Here is a 15,244-nt window from a genome sequence, read left to right as displayed (position 1 = left end):
GGGAGTCAATTCCTGGGTTGTATTCCCAGATCTACTATGGATAGTGCCTTAGTTTCCTCTTGTACAAAATGGGAATAGTCATAGTGTCTCTCAAATAGGTGTGCCCTCTGCAGAAGAAGTGTAGAATAGGCCATCACTATGCACAACACCGCTCAAGGAAGAGACTCCCCACCACTACCCTCCACTTTGGACGAGTTATACATTTTTACCAGCTGCAATAAACTGTGTCATTGTAGGTAGGAATATGTTCACTATTCTCATCTATGTGTGAAATATGTTGGACCTGCTCATTATGAGCCCACTTCAGGGAAGTACTTAAGATCAGGTTTAAATCCTATTGATGTAAATGGCACATAAGCATGTACTTAACGGGTACATAGTAAAGGGCTTGCCTGAATGCTGCCACTAGAGGTTTCATTATAACAACTCCTTTTTGTCTGCTCACTCATAATTTTTTGAAAAATTTTCCTGTGGTATTTATCATCTATCATAGGATCATCTATCACTAGCAAGTCCCTGACCAATGCAGTATACATATTTGCATTTGCAAAAATGAATGGATGTTGCACTCCAAGTGCTTGCTTTCTTTTACAGACACTTGATAAAAAATACAGTTCAAGTGATCAAATTCACCATCCTGCCCATGAAAAATTACCACTCCTGGAGGGACCATCTTTTCCAGCAGGTAAGAGGGAAATAAGAAGATCCTCTTAGTAAACAATGCAACAAACTGAAAGGAAACACTGAACCTGGCAAAGCTTCCCTGCCTCTGGTGGGAAGGAGAGCAGGTTCAGCTTCTGAACCTTAGGTCCTATGTGAAACAAGTTTGAAGGTCCAAAACAAGACGATGCCAAAACCAGACAAGGAAGCCCTGGTGCGAAATCCTAGCTCAGACAGGGATTTGGAGGAACCCACCTCTTAACATCCCAGTCATCATAAGATGCTAAGGGCAGCTTAAGACGTCCTAATACCAAGGACTAGAGATGGGTCCAGATTTTCCATTTACTAGGAAACCTCGAGAATTTCAACATTTTTTCCATTCCGAAAGGAACAAAAAACTCTGAAATTTTCTGCAAACACAAAATAAGAACAGAAGAATGGCCATACTGGGTCAGACCAATGGTCCATCTGGCCCAGTGTCCTGTCTTCCGATAGTGACAAATGTCAGGTGCTCCAGAGAGAATGAACAGAACAGGTAACCATCCAGTGATCCATCCTGTCGCCCATTCCCAGCTTCTGAAAATTTCTTCATTTTGGGTCAAGTGTTTCATTTAAAAAAAATCAAAACATTTGATTCCCACTTCAACCTTATGAAACTTTAAAAAATGTGTTTCATGTAAAAACAAAGAATGGCTTTGGGGAAAGACAGACAGAAGTGCTGTTCAGGAAGAAAACAAAACAAAATCAAAGGACACGTGGGCATTGTGGAAAACACCTCATTTCATTTGTTTCCCAAAACAAAATGTTCTCAAAATCGACAAGAAAACGGATCGACTTTGCCCAGGTTTGCGAACACTGTTCAGCCTGCTCTACCAGGGAGCCACCAGTACGTCGCAGAAGGGTCCGTGCCCCTTGCTCTGGCTGAATGTGAAACACACAAAGAAACTTGCCTACCCTCGATCTGCCCCAGTGCCCGCCAGCCAGGACAGAGGAAGGAGGCGATGGGCCGCTGGGGGGGCCGGGGCAGAAGGGCACGACCGTGGACAGCGCAGGGGAAGAACGGGCGCTGCGGAGGCCCGGGCTCTCTCCTGCCTGTGTCCCGCTGTCCGATCAGCCAGGACGGGCAAGCGCCAGAGCCTGCCGGGGGGGGGGGAGGCTCCTTGCCTTCGCTGGGGAGCCGTGTCCGGCTCAGAGCCTGCCAGCTGCCCCACGCGGACTCCGCTTCCCGAGAGATCTTGAGCCGCGATCGCCCGTGGCTGGGGTCGGGCCCCGGCTCCAGCTCCAGCTCAGCGCGCCCCTCCCTCTGGCCACCCCGGCATCCCCGCTCCACTAGCGCCGGCTGCCTCCGGCGCTGGCAGCATCTGCTCCCTGCGGGCTCCGGCGCGCCAGGCTCTCGCGTGCGCTGCCCCCGCTCACACGCGGCCGGGGCAACAGGGGGCAGCCAGCCGCCCTGTGTTTGCCTCCCGCTGTCCCGGGCAACCGCCCCTCCCCCGAGCCCGCTTTGTCCGGGTGGGAGTTGATCCCGCGTTCCCCTTGCAAGTCCAGCTCCTCTCCCCGGCAGCAGGAAGCGGAGCCGGCGGAGCGAGAAAGCGAAAGCAACAGCGGCCGGGTTCCACCACCTTGCCTCCGGCTCCCACGCCGGCCCCGGCCCCTGTCGCCTCCTACAGCAGCCCCCAGCCCAGCTCGTGCCCCATTGCCGGAGGCCTCGACGGGCTCCCGATGCACCTACCCTGGCGGTGCCGGGGGGCGGGAAGAGCGCTCCAGGGCAGCTGCTGCTGCTGCGGCCACGATCGGCCTCTGCCTCGCTCCTGCCTCTCCCGCCTCCTCGGCTCAGCCGCGCATTGTCTTCCTTGCCTCCATGGATGGCTTGAGGCGGCGGCTGCTGGAGATTAAATGTTCCAGTGACACTAACCCGTAGCATGGATGCGGTTGCAAACTGCACATGCTCCCTCCTGACAGCCGGCCTTCTCCCGCACCATCCCTTAACTCCTTCGCTGCTGTCCTAGGCCAGCTGTGGTACAGGGGGATGATGATGGTGGAGGGGAGGTGCAGGCACTGACCTCAACAGGGAAAATAATTTGGCTGCAGGCCTTAGTTCTCCCTATCCCGCCTTTCCGGCTGCACTTACAACGGCTGGGATAGAGCAGGATCAGCTTGTCTATGCATGCACACCTGGCGTGCTAAGGGTTAACTCAGGTCACATTCCCTGCTGCAGTTCTTCCTATTTTTAATAATTTACCTGGTAAATTTACACGCAAGGAATTTGCATCGGCTGCAGCTGCTAAACAAGGAAGCAACATAGGTACCAGCTGCTGAGAATTTAGGATTTGCTAGGCCCCATCAGACCACACCAAGGCAGGTAACCAGGTAACTAACATTCTGTAGTTGCCATGAAGGGCTGCAGGAAGAATAGATTCTCACCACCATCAATATGCCAGCTATGACATACCTCATTGCTTACCAAGCCCAAAATATGGGACAAAGGCCCAAAACAAAGGATACAAAAATAGGAGCTAGAAGAGAGCACTTAGGTCACCCAGTCTTTCCAGGCGTCAATCATTCCGTCCTCAGCCTGATTTGTTATATGCTCAGGTACTTTTCCTGGAAATAGAACCTAGGCTATTGACCTTCTATTGTACTTTCCAATGGGTAATCTCTATAGAACCAAGTCTGCCATGTACTTTTATTTCCCCTTCATGAGGGCCCCTTTAAGAATTCCTACCTCTTTCCAGTCACCTTCTCAGTCAAAAATCCTTTAATTCACTCTTTACCAGGCAGGCAATAGTGTGTGTCAAAAACAGAACTCAAAAGTCCCAAAACAAATACAAAGGGTTTCATCAGTTCCAGCTCCGCACAACCTCCTGTTTCCTGGGCTTCCCTAGCTCAGTGGCTCTCAACCATTCCAGACCATTGTACCCCTTTTAGGAGTCTGATTTGTCTTGCATAAACCCAAGTTTCACTGCATTAGACTATTTGCTTATAAAATCAAACATAAAAATACAAAAAAGTCACATCAGACTATTACTGAAAAATTGTTTACTTTCTCATTTTTACCATATAATTATAAAATCAATTGGAATATAAATATTGTATTTACATTTCAGTGTATAGTACATAGAGCAACATAAACAAGTCTTTGTCTCAATGACATTTTAGTTTGTACTGACTTCACTAGTGCTTTTTATATAACCTGTTGTAAAACTAGGCAAATATTTACATGAGTTGATGTACTCCCTGGAAGACCTCTGCATACTCCTGGTTAAGAACCACTGCTCTAGCTTACTGTCAGGTCTCCTGCTTCTGGTGTTGGCAGCAGCCAGGTAAACAACCACCTTTCTCCCCTCCCTGCTGCCTTTTATATGGAATCATCTGATTCTTCTCAGGTAGGCTCATCTTGTAATCACAGCTGGTTTAGGCCCAGGCTGTCCAGCCCAGGGGCAAACCAAACTGTTACAATCTCAAGGTGCTTTGCAAACACTCACTCACACCTCTGGAAAGTGGTAAATATTCTCTGTTCAGTGTTCTAAGTAAAAGCCTGTTCCCAAGTATGGTAACCAATGCCTGTAAAAGGCCTGGGTTGGCCATTTTGAGTGGACACAAAGCATTGTACAATCATTGCAATACTCTGCTTAGTGTAGATACAAAACAGATTCCCCATACAATTTCTGATTAATAAACAATAATTTATGTATAAGGCACCTAAGAAACATAAGAGAAAAAAGGTCAAAGAATATTATCCCAGTGTCACTTGTTGATTTGGACACTAACAGGACATCCCTACAATATATGAAATCAAACACACCTAGCAAGAAAAATATTTTTAAAGACTTCACTGCTACATGCTGAAACTTAATCTTTTTACTGTTTTTTCATTTCCACCCAGAAACTCCTCTTCAGATTATTCTCTGACTAAACTTGCCAATGCAAAAGAATGAAAACAAAGTTACAGAATCAGATTCCTTTCTTTCTCTGTGTTAACTCTTCTGCAAAATTGCCTGATGTTTGCAGGGTGGAAGAATGCTCTTGTGGTTAAACCACAGTATTAGAACTCAGGAGATTTGGCTCCTTACACAGAATTCCTATGTGACCTTGGCAAAGCATTTAACTTCCCTGTACCTTACTTCCATTTTACAGATGAGGAAACTAATACCTGCCCAGCTCAAAGAAGACTTTTGAGTGGAGAATTAGCTAGTTAATATCACTATAGTGCTTTAAGGTCTTCTGATAGAAGCCTAAGAAGTACAAGGTTTGGTTATTTTACCGAGAGGGAAATTGAGGTACAGATGGATAAAATGACTTTTCCTGTGTCAACACCTGAGTTTGTTTGTACTAGAACTGGGAATAGAATCTAAAACACTTGCTTCTGAGTCTCATGTTTTAACCATGATCTTTCTTCTCTAATCAGCCACTTGGTTTGTGGCTCTTTCTTGTTCCTTCCAGAATGATCTGAACAACAGATTCCATGTTCGCTTTTTCATAGTACTCAGGTGTCTCTCCCGGCTTCTATGCTTAATAAGTCTGTAACTAACTACATGGGAAACAAATATTTGATAATGGGTTCTTCAGTCTAGAGGATAAAGCCATGAGCCAATGGCTGAAAGTTGAAGCTATACAAATTGAAACTGGAAATAAGGTGTACATTTCTTACAGCAAAGTAATTATTGGAACAATTTACCACAGATTGTGGTGGATTATCCCTCATTGGCAATTTTTAAATCAAGATTGGATGTTTTTCGAAAGGATATGTTCCAATACAAACAAATTATTTCAGGAAGTCTTACAGCCTGTGTTATGCAGGAGGCCAAACTAGATGATGACAGAGGTCCCTTCTGACCTATGAATAGTGCTGGAAGCACAAAGTTAATGTATCTGAGAGAATAAGAACATTTTTATAACCTCAGTTTTATGTCTCTGCATTTCTGATATCAATAATATATAGCCACAGAAGTGAGGCAACATCAGGTTTGTGCAGGACAGAAGCAATTAAGGGATGCTCTGTATAATGAGGGACCATCAAGAGATACTGCCACAATGGACTCTCAGTCTATCAAAGAGAGCTTCTTCAGCACAGAAGTGTCAGCAAATAAAGAGAAATTGCAGGGCCAGCAAGTGCTCAGCACCATGCAGATATCAGAGCCAATGACCCCAAGATTGCATTGGAGAAGAATACTTGTGTTATTAGGCTCTCATTCTCAGTGAATGTTCACTCAGGCAGTTCTATGCACAAATGAATGTGTTTTCTCCTTATATGCCACAATGCAGCAAACTAGCCTGTCACAGAGTCACCTGACCACATCAATTTCTCTGCAAGAACTGGAGTATCAGAAACATGGAGCATTTTAATGGGGAAATAAAATGTAGCACAGACCTAGTTATAACTCAGAGGCTGACCTTTACAAGCTGGACTATTATTGCTACATTTAGAATATGGTGGTTGATTTAAAAAAATTGTTTTGAATAAATTTCAATAGAGTTGAAAAGGAAGTTTTTTTAGATATTACAATGAGAGGCACCTTACAAATACAACAAATAGATTAGACAGAAAGAGGACAGCAACCTGATAATAAATTGTATTGCACTGTGTTAGGTAGCATCTTTCAGAAAGTATCAAAGATCATTTCACTACCTGAGAAGAAAAGAGAATGCTGTGCAGGGAGTGAGAGATGAGAGAAAGATCAGTGAGAAAGAAAGAAAAGAATGCTCCTTAGTTAGAAAGAGAGACTCACCTACAGGCAGGAAAGGGAAATCAACACACAGAAATGGAAGAGAGTAAAAGACAAAAAAATACTTGTAGGAGAGATGAACAAGCAAATCTATATTCTTTCATCACAGTGATCAGGCAGAGGAAGGAGGAAGTAAGGCTAAAGGAAAGAGCTATTACGAGGAGAACGGAAGGCAGAGAAAGGGTGGGGAAGGTGAGTGGAAATGAGAGCGTAACAGTGAGGGGAGGAGAGTCAGGTAGGAGGGGCTGAGTTGTTAGATTGCAGAGAGAGTGAAAGGAAGCAGTAGTGGGAGAGGAGTAGATAAAGAGGGTGAGGGCTATAATGAGGGGAGAATGACAGGAGGATGAACCATGTGGAAGGAAGGGATGACACTTCTGTTACTGCCCCTCACACTTGCACCCTTTCATTGGTCCACTGTGCATACTTCGTGGCCACGTGATTTGGAGCTTGGGGGACTGGAGGAGGATGGAGCAGGGGGATTGGCTGTGCCTTACAGCAACACTATTTCCATACAGAAATGTGGTTGGGAGATAAGACAGTTTGCAGCTGAACTAACTACTCCTGGGGTCCTCTCCATGGTTGCTTCTAGACAGCTGCAGCGGGGGATCCAGACATCATTACCTAATGTCACATTCCTACTAGTTCTTTAGAAGAATCTTCTAAGGGACATAAATCCTGAATTTCTGAGAAAAAAAAGTAAGTTCCTTCTTTAACAACACTCAGTATTCACTCTTAGTGCTGGATTTCTGAGACCAAAGCCAAAACCATCCCTGACAGCTTTTCATAGGTGGTTACCAAAGTGACAAGTCATGGACTAACTAGGAAATCCTTCTCTTTGGTTTCTTAATGAAGCATGTCTCTTGCCTACCAAATTTGTTTGAGTAATAACTTAAATCAGATCCATATAGCCCATTAAATTAAGTTCAGCAGGGACACATAAGTCTGTCAGGACTGAACATTTCTTTTTTTCCAAACAGGTAGGAACATGAATCTTTTCTTGAGACTCACTTCAATATTGTTGGCATAAAATTATTTCTGGAGCCTTTGAACATAAACTTCAAAATCTTTACCTTTTTCATTAGGGTGGAAGTCATCCATTTCCGGGCCCCCCCAGATGGCCATTTAAAAAAACCTTTTAACCAGACACTTGCTTTTGTCCTTGCTGTTGCTGCTGTACTGGTTATCTTGGTGTTTCAAAGGGCCTCATCAAATGCATCCAATCAAAGGGATCCATTCTTGTTACCAATGATGATCTTACCATGTCTCCTGAAATCCAGTAAATCAAATATGTCTTTTTAATCTGCTACAATGACAGACTTTAACTAGATCATAATAGCAACAAGCAGAGGCATGCAGAGGAATAAAAATGTGGCTGCTTTTGGACAGGGCAGCTCTCCCTAGGCCCCAGCCCTAGCAAAGTTCTGTGCCCCACCAATTATTGGGGGGGAGGGGCCAGGCCCTTGCTTGTCCCCCCTTGTGCACACACCTGGCAACAAGAAAATTAAAGAAAGAACTCAAATGAATCCAGCTAGCACAATGAGTAGGTTCTCATACAAGCTACATTCAGCTCCACTTCAGTCTTGTGTTCAGACTCCAACCAAGCCCAGCTGCAGCTATTTTCCCACTTACAGCCTTTAAAAATTAAGGCCAAATTTTTCAGAAGTGAGCTCTGATCTTGAGTGTCTCAGTCTTTGGATGCTCAAACTGAGACATGTTGGACCTGATTTTCAGAGGGGTTGAGCACATGCAGCTTCCAATGACTTCAACTGGGGCTGTTTTTGTGCACAGCATTTCTATAAATCAGTCTCAAGGTGTTTAAAGTGGGGACCCCAAAACTGAGGCATACAAAACTAGGGCCATTTTTTACAATTCTGGCCTTAATCTTTAGGAAATATTTTCTTCAGAGACAGCATGCTCTTTCTTTAGATATAAATGCTTTATAATCACAGCAAGAAATCCTGTCCACTTGCTAGATCTGAAAAAAGACTCTGAGTCAGCTTAAACCCCAGGCTTTTATCCAAAATCTTTTTTTTTGCTGTTGGTCTATGGAGATTCCAGTTTGAATTTAGTATATGCATGTCACCCCTGAGAGAACTCTAATAGTAGTGTAGAAAAGCCCTGATCATAAAATCATCAAAATATAAGGCAGGAAGGAACCTTGCAAGGTCATCAAATTCAGGACCATGTGCTGAGATAGGACATGGTAAACCGAGACCATCCCTGACAGGTGTTTGTCCAACCTGTTCTTAAAAACTTCCAATGACAGAGATTCCACAACCTTCCTTGGAAGCCTATTCTAAATACTCAACTATCATCATAGTTAGAAAGATTTTCCTTTATCTAACTTAAATCTCCCTTGCTGTAGATTAAATCAATTACTTCTTATCCTATCTTCAGTAGACTGGGAAATCAATTGATCATAGTCCTCTTTATAACAGCCCGTGAAAGGGAGTAGGCTGACTCACCACTCTGGGCACTTGCTAAGCATCCCCACATGGGGCAAATTAGGGAGATAATTGTTTAAGGATTGAATTATTAACCAATTAACAAGGTGGCTCAGCTCATCAGGGGAAGACAGCTAAAAGAGTGACAGGCTGAGGTAGAAGAGAGCAATGGGCTGGAAGGAAGGGTTAGAAAAACCCCAAGGCTCTCAGGGAGATGAAATCTCTCACCATATGCCTAGGGAGAATGTAAAAACCTTAAGTTGGGGGGGAACTTGTTCTGTTAGATTCATACTACAAATAAGACACTTTGTATTGAACTTGCCATGAGTTCTGTGGGGACTGTTTGCAGAGAGAAATCCAGCATGAAGGAACCCTATCCTTTGACACAGCTCTTAACATAGTTGAATACTGTTATCTGGTCCCACTCAAGATTTTATGTGCCCAGTTTTTTAACCTTTCCTCATAAGTCTGGTTTTTTTAAATCTTTTATCATTTCTGTTGCTCTTCTCAGGACTCCCTCCAATTTGTCCACATTTTTCTTAAAGTTTAGAACAGGACAGTGCGCCAGCTGAGGTCTCACTGATCCTGAGTAGAGTGGAATAATTACCTCCTCTGTCTTACATATGATACTCCTGTTAATACACTCCAGAATATTAGCCTTTCTTTGCAACTGCATTATACTGATGACTCATTGATGACTTGTATCCTCCTCAGATCTTTTTCTGCAGTACTATCACCATCTAGCCAGTTATTCTCCAGTTTGTAGAGGTGCATTTGATTTTTCCTTCCTAAGTGAAGTACTATGTACTTGTCTTTATTACATTTCATCTTGTTGATTTGAGGTCCATTCTTTAATTTGACAAAGTCATTTTGAATTCTAATCATGTCCTTTAACATGCTAGTAACCCCTCCCAGATTGGTGTCATATGCAGATTTTATAAGCGTACTGTCCACTTCATTACCCAAATCATTAATGAACATATTGAATAGAACTAGACCCAGGACAGGCTCCTGTGGCTCCACCACACTAGATATGTCCCCACAACTTGACAGCAAACTATTGATAACTACTTTTTAAGTATAGTCTTTCAAATAGTTTTGCATCCATCTTATAATCATTTCATCTAGACCATATTTTCCTAGTTTGCTTATAAGAATGTAATTTGCGACTGTCAAAAGCCTTACTAAAATCAAGGTATTTCATGTCTAAAGCTTACCCCATCCACTAGGCCAGTAACCTTGTCAAAGAAGGACAATAAATTAGTTTGACATGATTTGTTCTTGGCAAATCCATGCTGGCTATTCCTTATAACCCTAATATCCTCCAGGTGCTTACAAACTGATTGTTTAATAATTAGTTCTAGTATCTTCCCAGATATCAAAGTTAGGCTTACTGGTCTATAATTCCCTGGTTCCTCTTTATTTTACTTTTTAAAGACAGGTACTGTATTTACTCTTTTCCCATCCTCTGGGACCTCACTCATCTTCTAAGAGTTCTCAAAGATATTTGCTAATGATTCCAAGAAAGCTTCAGTTAGTTCCTTAAGAACCACAGGGTGAATTTCATTAGGCCCTGATGACTTGAATACAATTAACTTATCTAAACATTCTTTAACCTTATCTTTCCCTATTTTGGCTTGTATTCCTTCCCCCTTGTTAAAATTAATTGTGTTAAGTATCTGGTCACAAATCTTGTTAGTGAAATCTGAAGCAAAATAGACATTAAACACTCCAACCTTCTCCATGTCATCCATTATTAGCTCACTTTCCCTATTAAGATGAGGACCTACACTTTCCTTCATCTTTCTTTTGTTCTTGATATATTTAAAGAACCTTTTCTTATTGCCTTTAACATCTCTTGCTAGGTGTAATTCATTTTTTGCCATAGTCTTTCTGATTCTGTCCCTACATGCTTATGTTATTCTTTTGTACTCTTCTTTAGCAATTCATCCATGTTTCCACTTTTTGTAGGATTCCTTTTAGATTTTCAAGTCATTAAACAGCTCCTGATGAAGCCTTTTACTATTCTTTCTATCTTTCCTTCACATCAGGATACTTTGCTATTGTACCTTTAATACTGTCTCTTTGAGAAACTACCAGCCCTCCTGAACTCCTTTTTCTTTTAGATTTTCTTCCCATGGGACCTTACCTACCTGTTCTCCAAGTTTGTTCAAGTCTGCTTTTTTTAAGTCCAATGTCCTCATTCTGCTATTCCTTCCTTTCCTTAGATTCATGAAAGCTGTCATTTCATGATCACTTTAATCCAAACTGCCTTCAACCTTCAGATTTGCAACAAATTCCTTCCTGTTATTCAAGGATAAAACAGTCTCTGCATTTGTTTGAACTTTTAATGAAAACAAAAGACACCCTCATGGTTTCTGTTCTGGATTCATTGCTGAGAAGCAGAAAAGCAAATATATGTGGAAACGACAAATACTGCAGGGACTGTAGACAGCTCTCTTTCCTGTTATTTTTCACCATGTTTAACAAAATCCAAACATTGCTTTTCAGGCACTGGCGAGTGGCTCCAGTTGCTGAAAGGGTCATTCTCCAAAGCCAAAGTCCGATTCAGTACAGTACAATTATTTATTTTGAGAGACTGTGTGGCCCAGTGGATTGCGTACCAGACTAGAACTCAGCAGATGTTGGTTCTGTCCCCTGGTTTGCTAAGTGACCTTGGCTTCATGTTTCTGTGCCTCTGTTTCCCCATCTGTAAAATGGAGATAATGAAACTTCTCCCCTTTGTAAAGGGCTTTGAAAACTATGGATGTAAAGCACTATATAAGAGCAAGGTTTTATTATCTATAACCTATTGAGGGCTTTCTATAGAACCCATCACTACAGTGCTGTCTACAGTGGTTAGAGCAGAAAACTGGGCATCAGAATTCTTGGCTCTTCTATTGATTCATTTATGACTCTGAGCTAGGTCAGAAAACTGAGACACAGAGAGGTTAAGTGAGGTTAAGTTTCCCAAGGTCACCCAGGGTGTCAATGGCAGAGCTGGGATAACTATAATAAGTAAATACTGTACAATATTATTTTGTATAGTGTCTTTTACAGATGCTGTATTGCAAAATGGTTTAGAGTTAATATCTCAGTAGCTGTATTTTTTATTTACGCAGCATCAAATGTGTGAAGCATGCTTTATAGAACAAGTAAAATGACAAGTCCCTTGCCCCAAGGTGTTTGTAATGTAATTCAGACAAAGTACAGCAAGAGATGACAATATACTGTGATTGTGTGCATGGTCGTAAGGCATGAAGGAATGAGGACCAGGATTACAACAGGAAAAGAAAAAGTAATAGAGGCAGTGGAGAGAAATTAAACATTATAAGTGAAAGAGAAAAAATCTTTTCAGTTGAAATTTGAAATGAAGTGAAGTGAAGAGCTGATGAGGCAAAGAGAATATAGGAAGACTGTTCAAAGCTAAGCACTTCAGTTTGACTCTTGAATTTCTGATATCGAATACTCGCAATGAACTGCTCATGGATAAGTCACAGGCCAAGAATGATTTGAATAGTGAATACAGCTTAGACAAATGGCAGCTGCTCATAAACAATTCTGAAGCAGCTAAATTTATCAAATACATTATTTGCTACAAATTATTCAATTATCTCTTCTCCATCTTGTCTCCCTAAATTTCCCCTTTTACTGATGAGAGTCTTCACTTTCTTACATAAACTATTATGCAGTGTTGCTACACGCTGTTAGCAGCTGCCAGTTCCACCCTACAGGTGCATGAAGCAAATCTTGTACACCAAAATGGTGAAAGTGCTTTAGGATCCTTCAGGATGAAAGTCATCACGGGCCAGATTTTTAAAGGTACTTAGATGCCTACAGATGCAGATAGGTGCCAAGTGAGATTTTCAAAAGGCCCTAGGTTCCTAATACCCATTGAAATCAATGTGATTCAGGAGCCTAAGCACTTCTGAATATCCCATTAGGCACCTATCTGCATCTTTAGGCACACAACTACCCTTAGAAATCTGGGCCATGATGACTATAAGATATTTTCCATTCCTAGTCAGAATACCAACTTCCATTCATGTTTTCTAACATTAACCACTGCAAGTTTTCTCTTGGTATAAGGTGCACATCCAGTCTTCTCCACACAAAATCAAGTGAGTGCATGTGTGTGTCACAATCAAAGAAAGAAATCTCTGCAAGGAGGACAAGGGAGAAGAAAGGGGTAGTTATTCAGCAAATAACAGGACTCAGCTTGTGTGATGACCCTTATATTGCAGTCTGTTATAACGATCTACCAGGCAAGGTGACCATCTGCTGAGATGTCTAAATAAAGATTGAAAAAGTCCACAGAGCGATTTTCTATCTTCTGGTCCCTTCCATTAGTTATCTTGGCAGGTTTAATTCATTTCATTATCACTAAATGGCCTTTAAAGGACAGAACAAAAGGAACGTTGGATGTTTAGCTGCAGCTCATTGAATACTAATAAATAATAATGCCATGCTCTTCTGCAGCACCATACATCTAAGGATCTCATAGATTCATAGAGTTTAGGGCTAGAAGGGACTGTTAGATCATCTAGTCTGACCTCCTGTAAGTCACAAGCTATTAAATTTCACCCACTTACCTCCGTACTGAACCCAATAACTTCTGTGTTTGTCTACTCTACAGCATATCTTCCCAAAAGGCACCCAGTCTTGATCTGAAGTCATCAAGAGATGAAGAATCCATCACTTCCCTTGGTAATTGGTTCCAAGGGTTAATCAACCCCACTGTTAAACTTTTGTGCCTTATTTTTAATTTGAATTTGTATGGATTTGGCTTTCAGCCATTGGTTCTTGTTAGGCTTTTCTCCACTAGGCTAAAGAGCCCTTAAAACCTGGGCTTTTCTCTCTGTGAAGTTACTTATACACTAGTCAAGTCTAGGGTGACCAGATAGCAAGTGTGAAAAATTGGGACATTTTTTTTTTTGTGGTGGGGAGGGGAAGGGGAATATAGTTGCATATATAAGACAAAGCCCCTAACATCAGGACATTTGGTTACCTTAATCAAGTCACCTTTCAATCTTCTTTTTGCTAAGGGAAATGGCTCTTTAAGTTTCCTACTGTAATGTAATTTTTCCAGTCCTTGAATAGTTTTTGTGGCTTTTTTCTGCACCCTCTCTGATTTTTTTTTAAATCCTTTTTAAAAGGTGGATACCCCAGAAATGTGCTCAGTATTCCAGTATTGGCCTCACCAATGCCATGTACAGAGGTAAAATCACCTCCCTACTCCTACTCACTACTTCTTTGTTTGTACATCCAAGGATCGCTTTTGCCTAGACCTGGTCGGGAATTTTTTTATTAAATGTTTTTCATCGGAAATGCTGATTCATCAAATCAAAAATATTTTGTGGAAGGATTTTGGTTTTGATGAACTGGCTCCTGGGGAGTCCAAACTTCTAGAGTCTGTGGCCCCCAGGCAATCCCCAGCATGTGAACAGCCAGAGGAATAGGGACCCAAGGGTCCACAGGCAGCCCTGTCATGCCATGCTGACTATCTCGGAATCTGGGATTCCTGGACTTACAGGTGGGAGCCTGGAAGTCCTGAAAACCCCAGCTCAAGCTAGAGATCAAAACAAAATGAAAATTGAAGCAGCTGAATTTTCCTAAACAAAATTTTTTCAGAATCTCCTTTCTGCAGGAAATTTCAAAATTTCTAATTTTTGTTCTGATTCACAACCAAAACATTTTTTGAAATGTCAGAATTTCCCACAGAATGGAAATCTGGCGTTTCAACCAGCTCTACATTAGTCCTATGTGCCACAGAATTGCACTGGGAGCTCATGCTCAGTTGCTTGTCCACTGTGATCCCTACAATTTTTTCAGTCACTGCTTTCCAGGATACAGATTCCCATTCTGTAGCTATGGCCTGCACTCCTTGTTCCTAGATGAACGATCCTGCATTTGATGCTATTAAAATGCATTTTGTTTGAATGGACCCATCTTTGCAAGCAATCCAGATCACGCCACATGACTGCCCTGTCCTCCATCATTATTTACCACTTCACCAATCTTTATCATCATCCCCAAGTTTTATCACAACTGATTCTTACAATACCCTTGTGAAGTAGGTATATATTAATACATCCATTATTCAGACAGGTAAACCAAGGTACAGAGACATTTGTCCAAGGTCAAACAGCCAATCAGAGACAGAGCTGGGAATAAAACTCTGGAGTCCTGACTCACAATCATCTAACCTAACCACTTGTCTCCCAAATAAATGTGCATGGGTCAAATCCAGTGCTAAATCAGGAGGGTCATGGCCCTTTTAAACTGCATAATATAAACATGTTTGCATTTCCTTTTGGGTTTTGATTATCTTCATACAACATCTGTGTGCCAAATACTTGATCCCAAGAGATGGAAATGAAAGTATTCTGGGTAATTTTCCAGATGGGTCTCAGAATC

The 15,244-nt window shown here is 42.0% G+C and overlaps 1 protein-coding gene and 1 long non-coding RNA gene across 3 annotated transcripts in view; both read right to left on the bottom strand.

Moving 5' to 3' along the window:
• LOC137159454 (uncharacterized) overlaps nucleotides 1-2,668 on the bottom strand; it is a 39,282-nt gene extending 36,614 nt beyond the window's left edge. The window contains exon 1 of the long non-coding RNA XR_010921630.1: nucleotides 2,390-2,668. This is a non-coding gene — a long non-coding RNA (uncharacterized lncRNA). The remainder of the gene's footprint in view (nucleotides 1-2,389) is intronic.
• The window catches only part of TMEM229B (transmembrane protein 229B), a 54,218-nt gene extending 46,611 nt beyond the window's left edge, over nucleotides 1-7,607 (bottom strand). The window contains exon 1 of one of the 2 annotated variants that reach the window (XM_067557790.1): nucleotides 7,454-7,607. In XM_067557790.1, coding sequence (XP_067413891.1) covers nucleotides 7,454-7,477 — 24 coding nt within the window. In that variant the 5' untranslated portion in view covers nucleotides 7,478-7,607. Of the gene's footprint in view, nucleotides 1-2,279; nucleotides 2,302-7,453 lie in introns of those variants that run through there. The other variant, XM_067557791.1, reaches the window with a different exon arrangement.
• Between the last annotated feature and the right edge of the window lie 7,637 nt (nucleotides 7,608-15,244).

The sequence above is a fragment of the Emydura macquarii genome, unplaced genomic scaffold (genome assembly GCF_026122565.2).
Source record: "Emydura macquarii macquarii isolate MOO-44397 ecotype Brisbane River unplaced genomic scaffold, CSIRO-AGI_Emac_v2 contig_1876, whole genome shotgun sequence".
In the NCBI taxonomy this organism is placed as follows: domain Eukaryota; kingdom Metazoa; phylum Chordata; order Testudines; family Chelidae; genus Emydura; species Emydura macquarii.
This window is presented reverse-complemented; position numbering and strand designations above follow the sequence as displayed.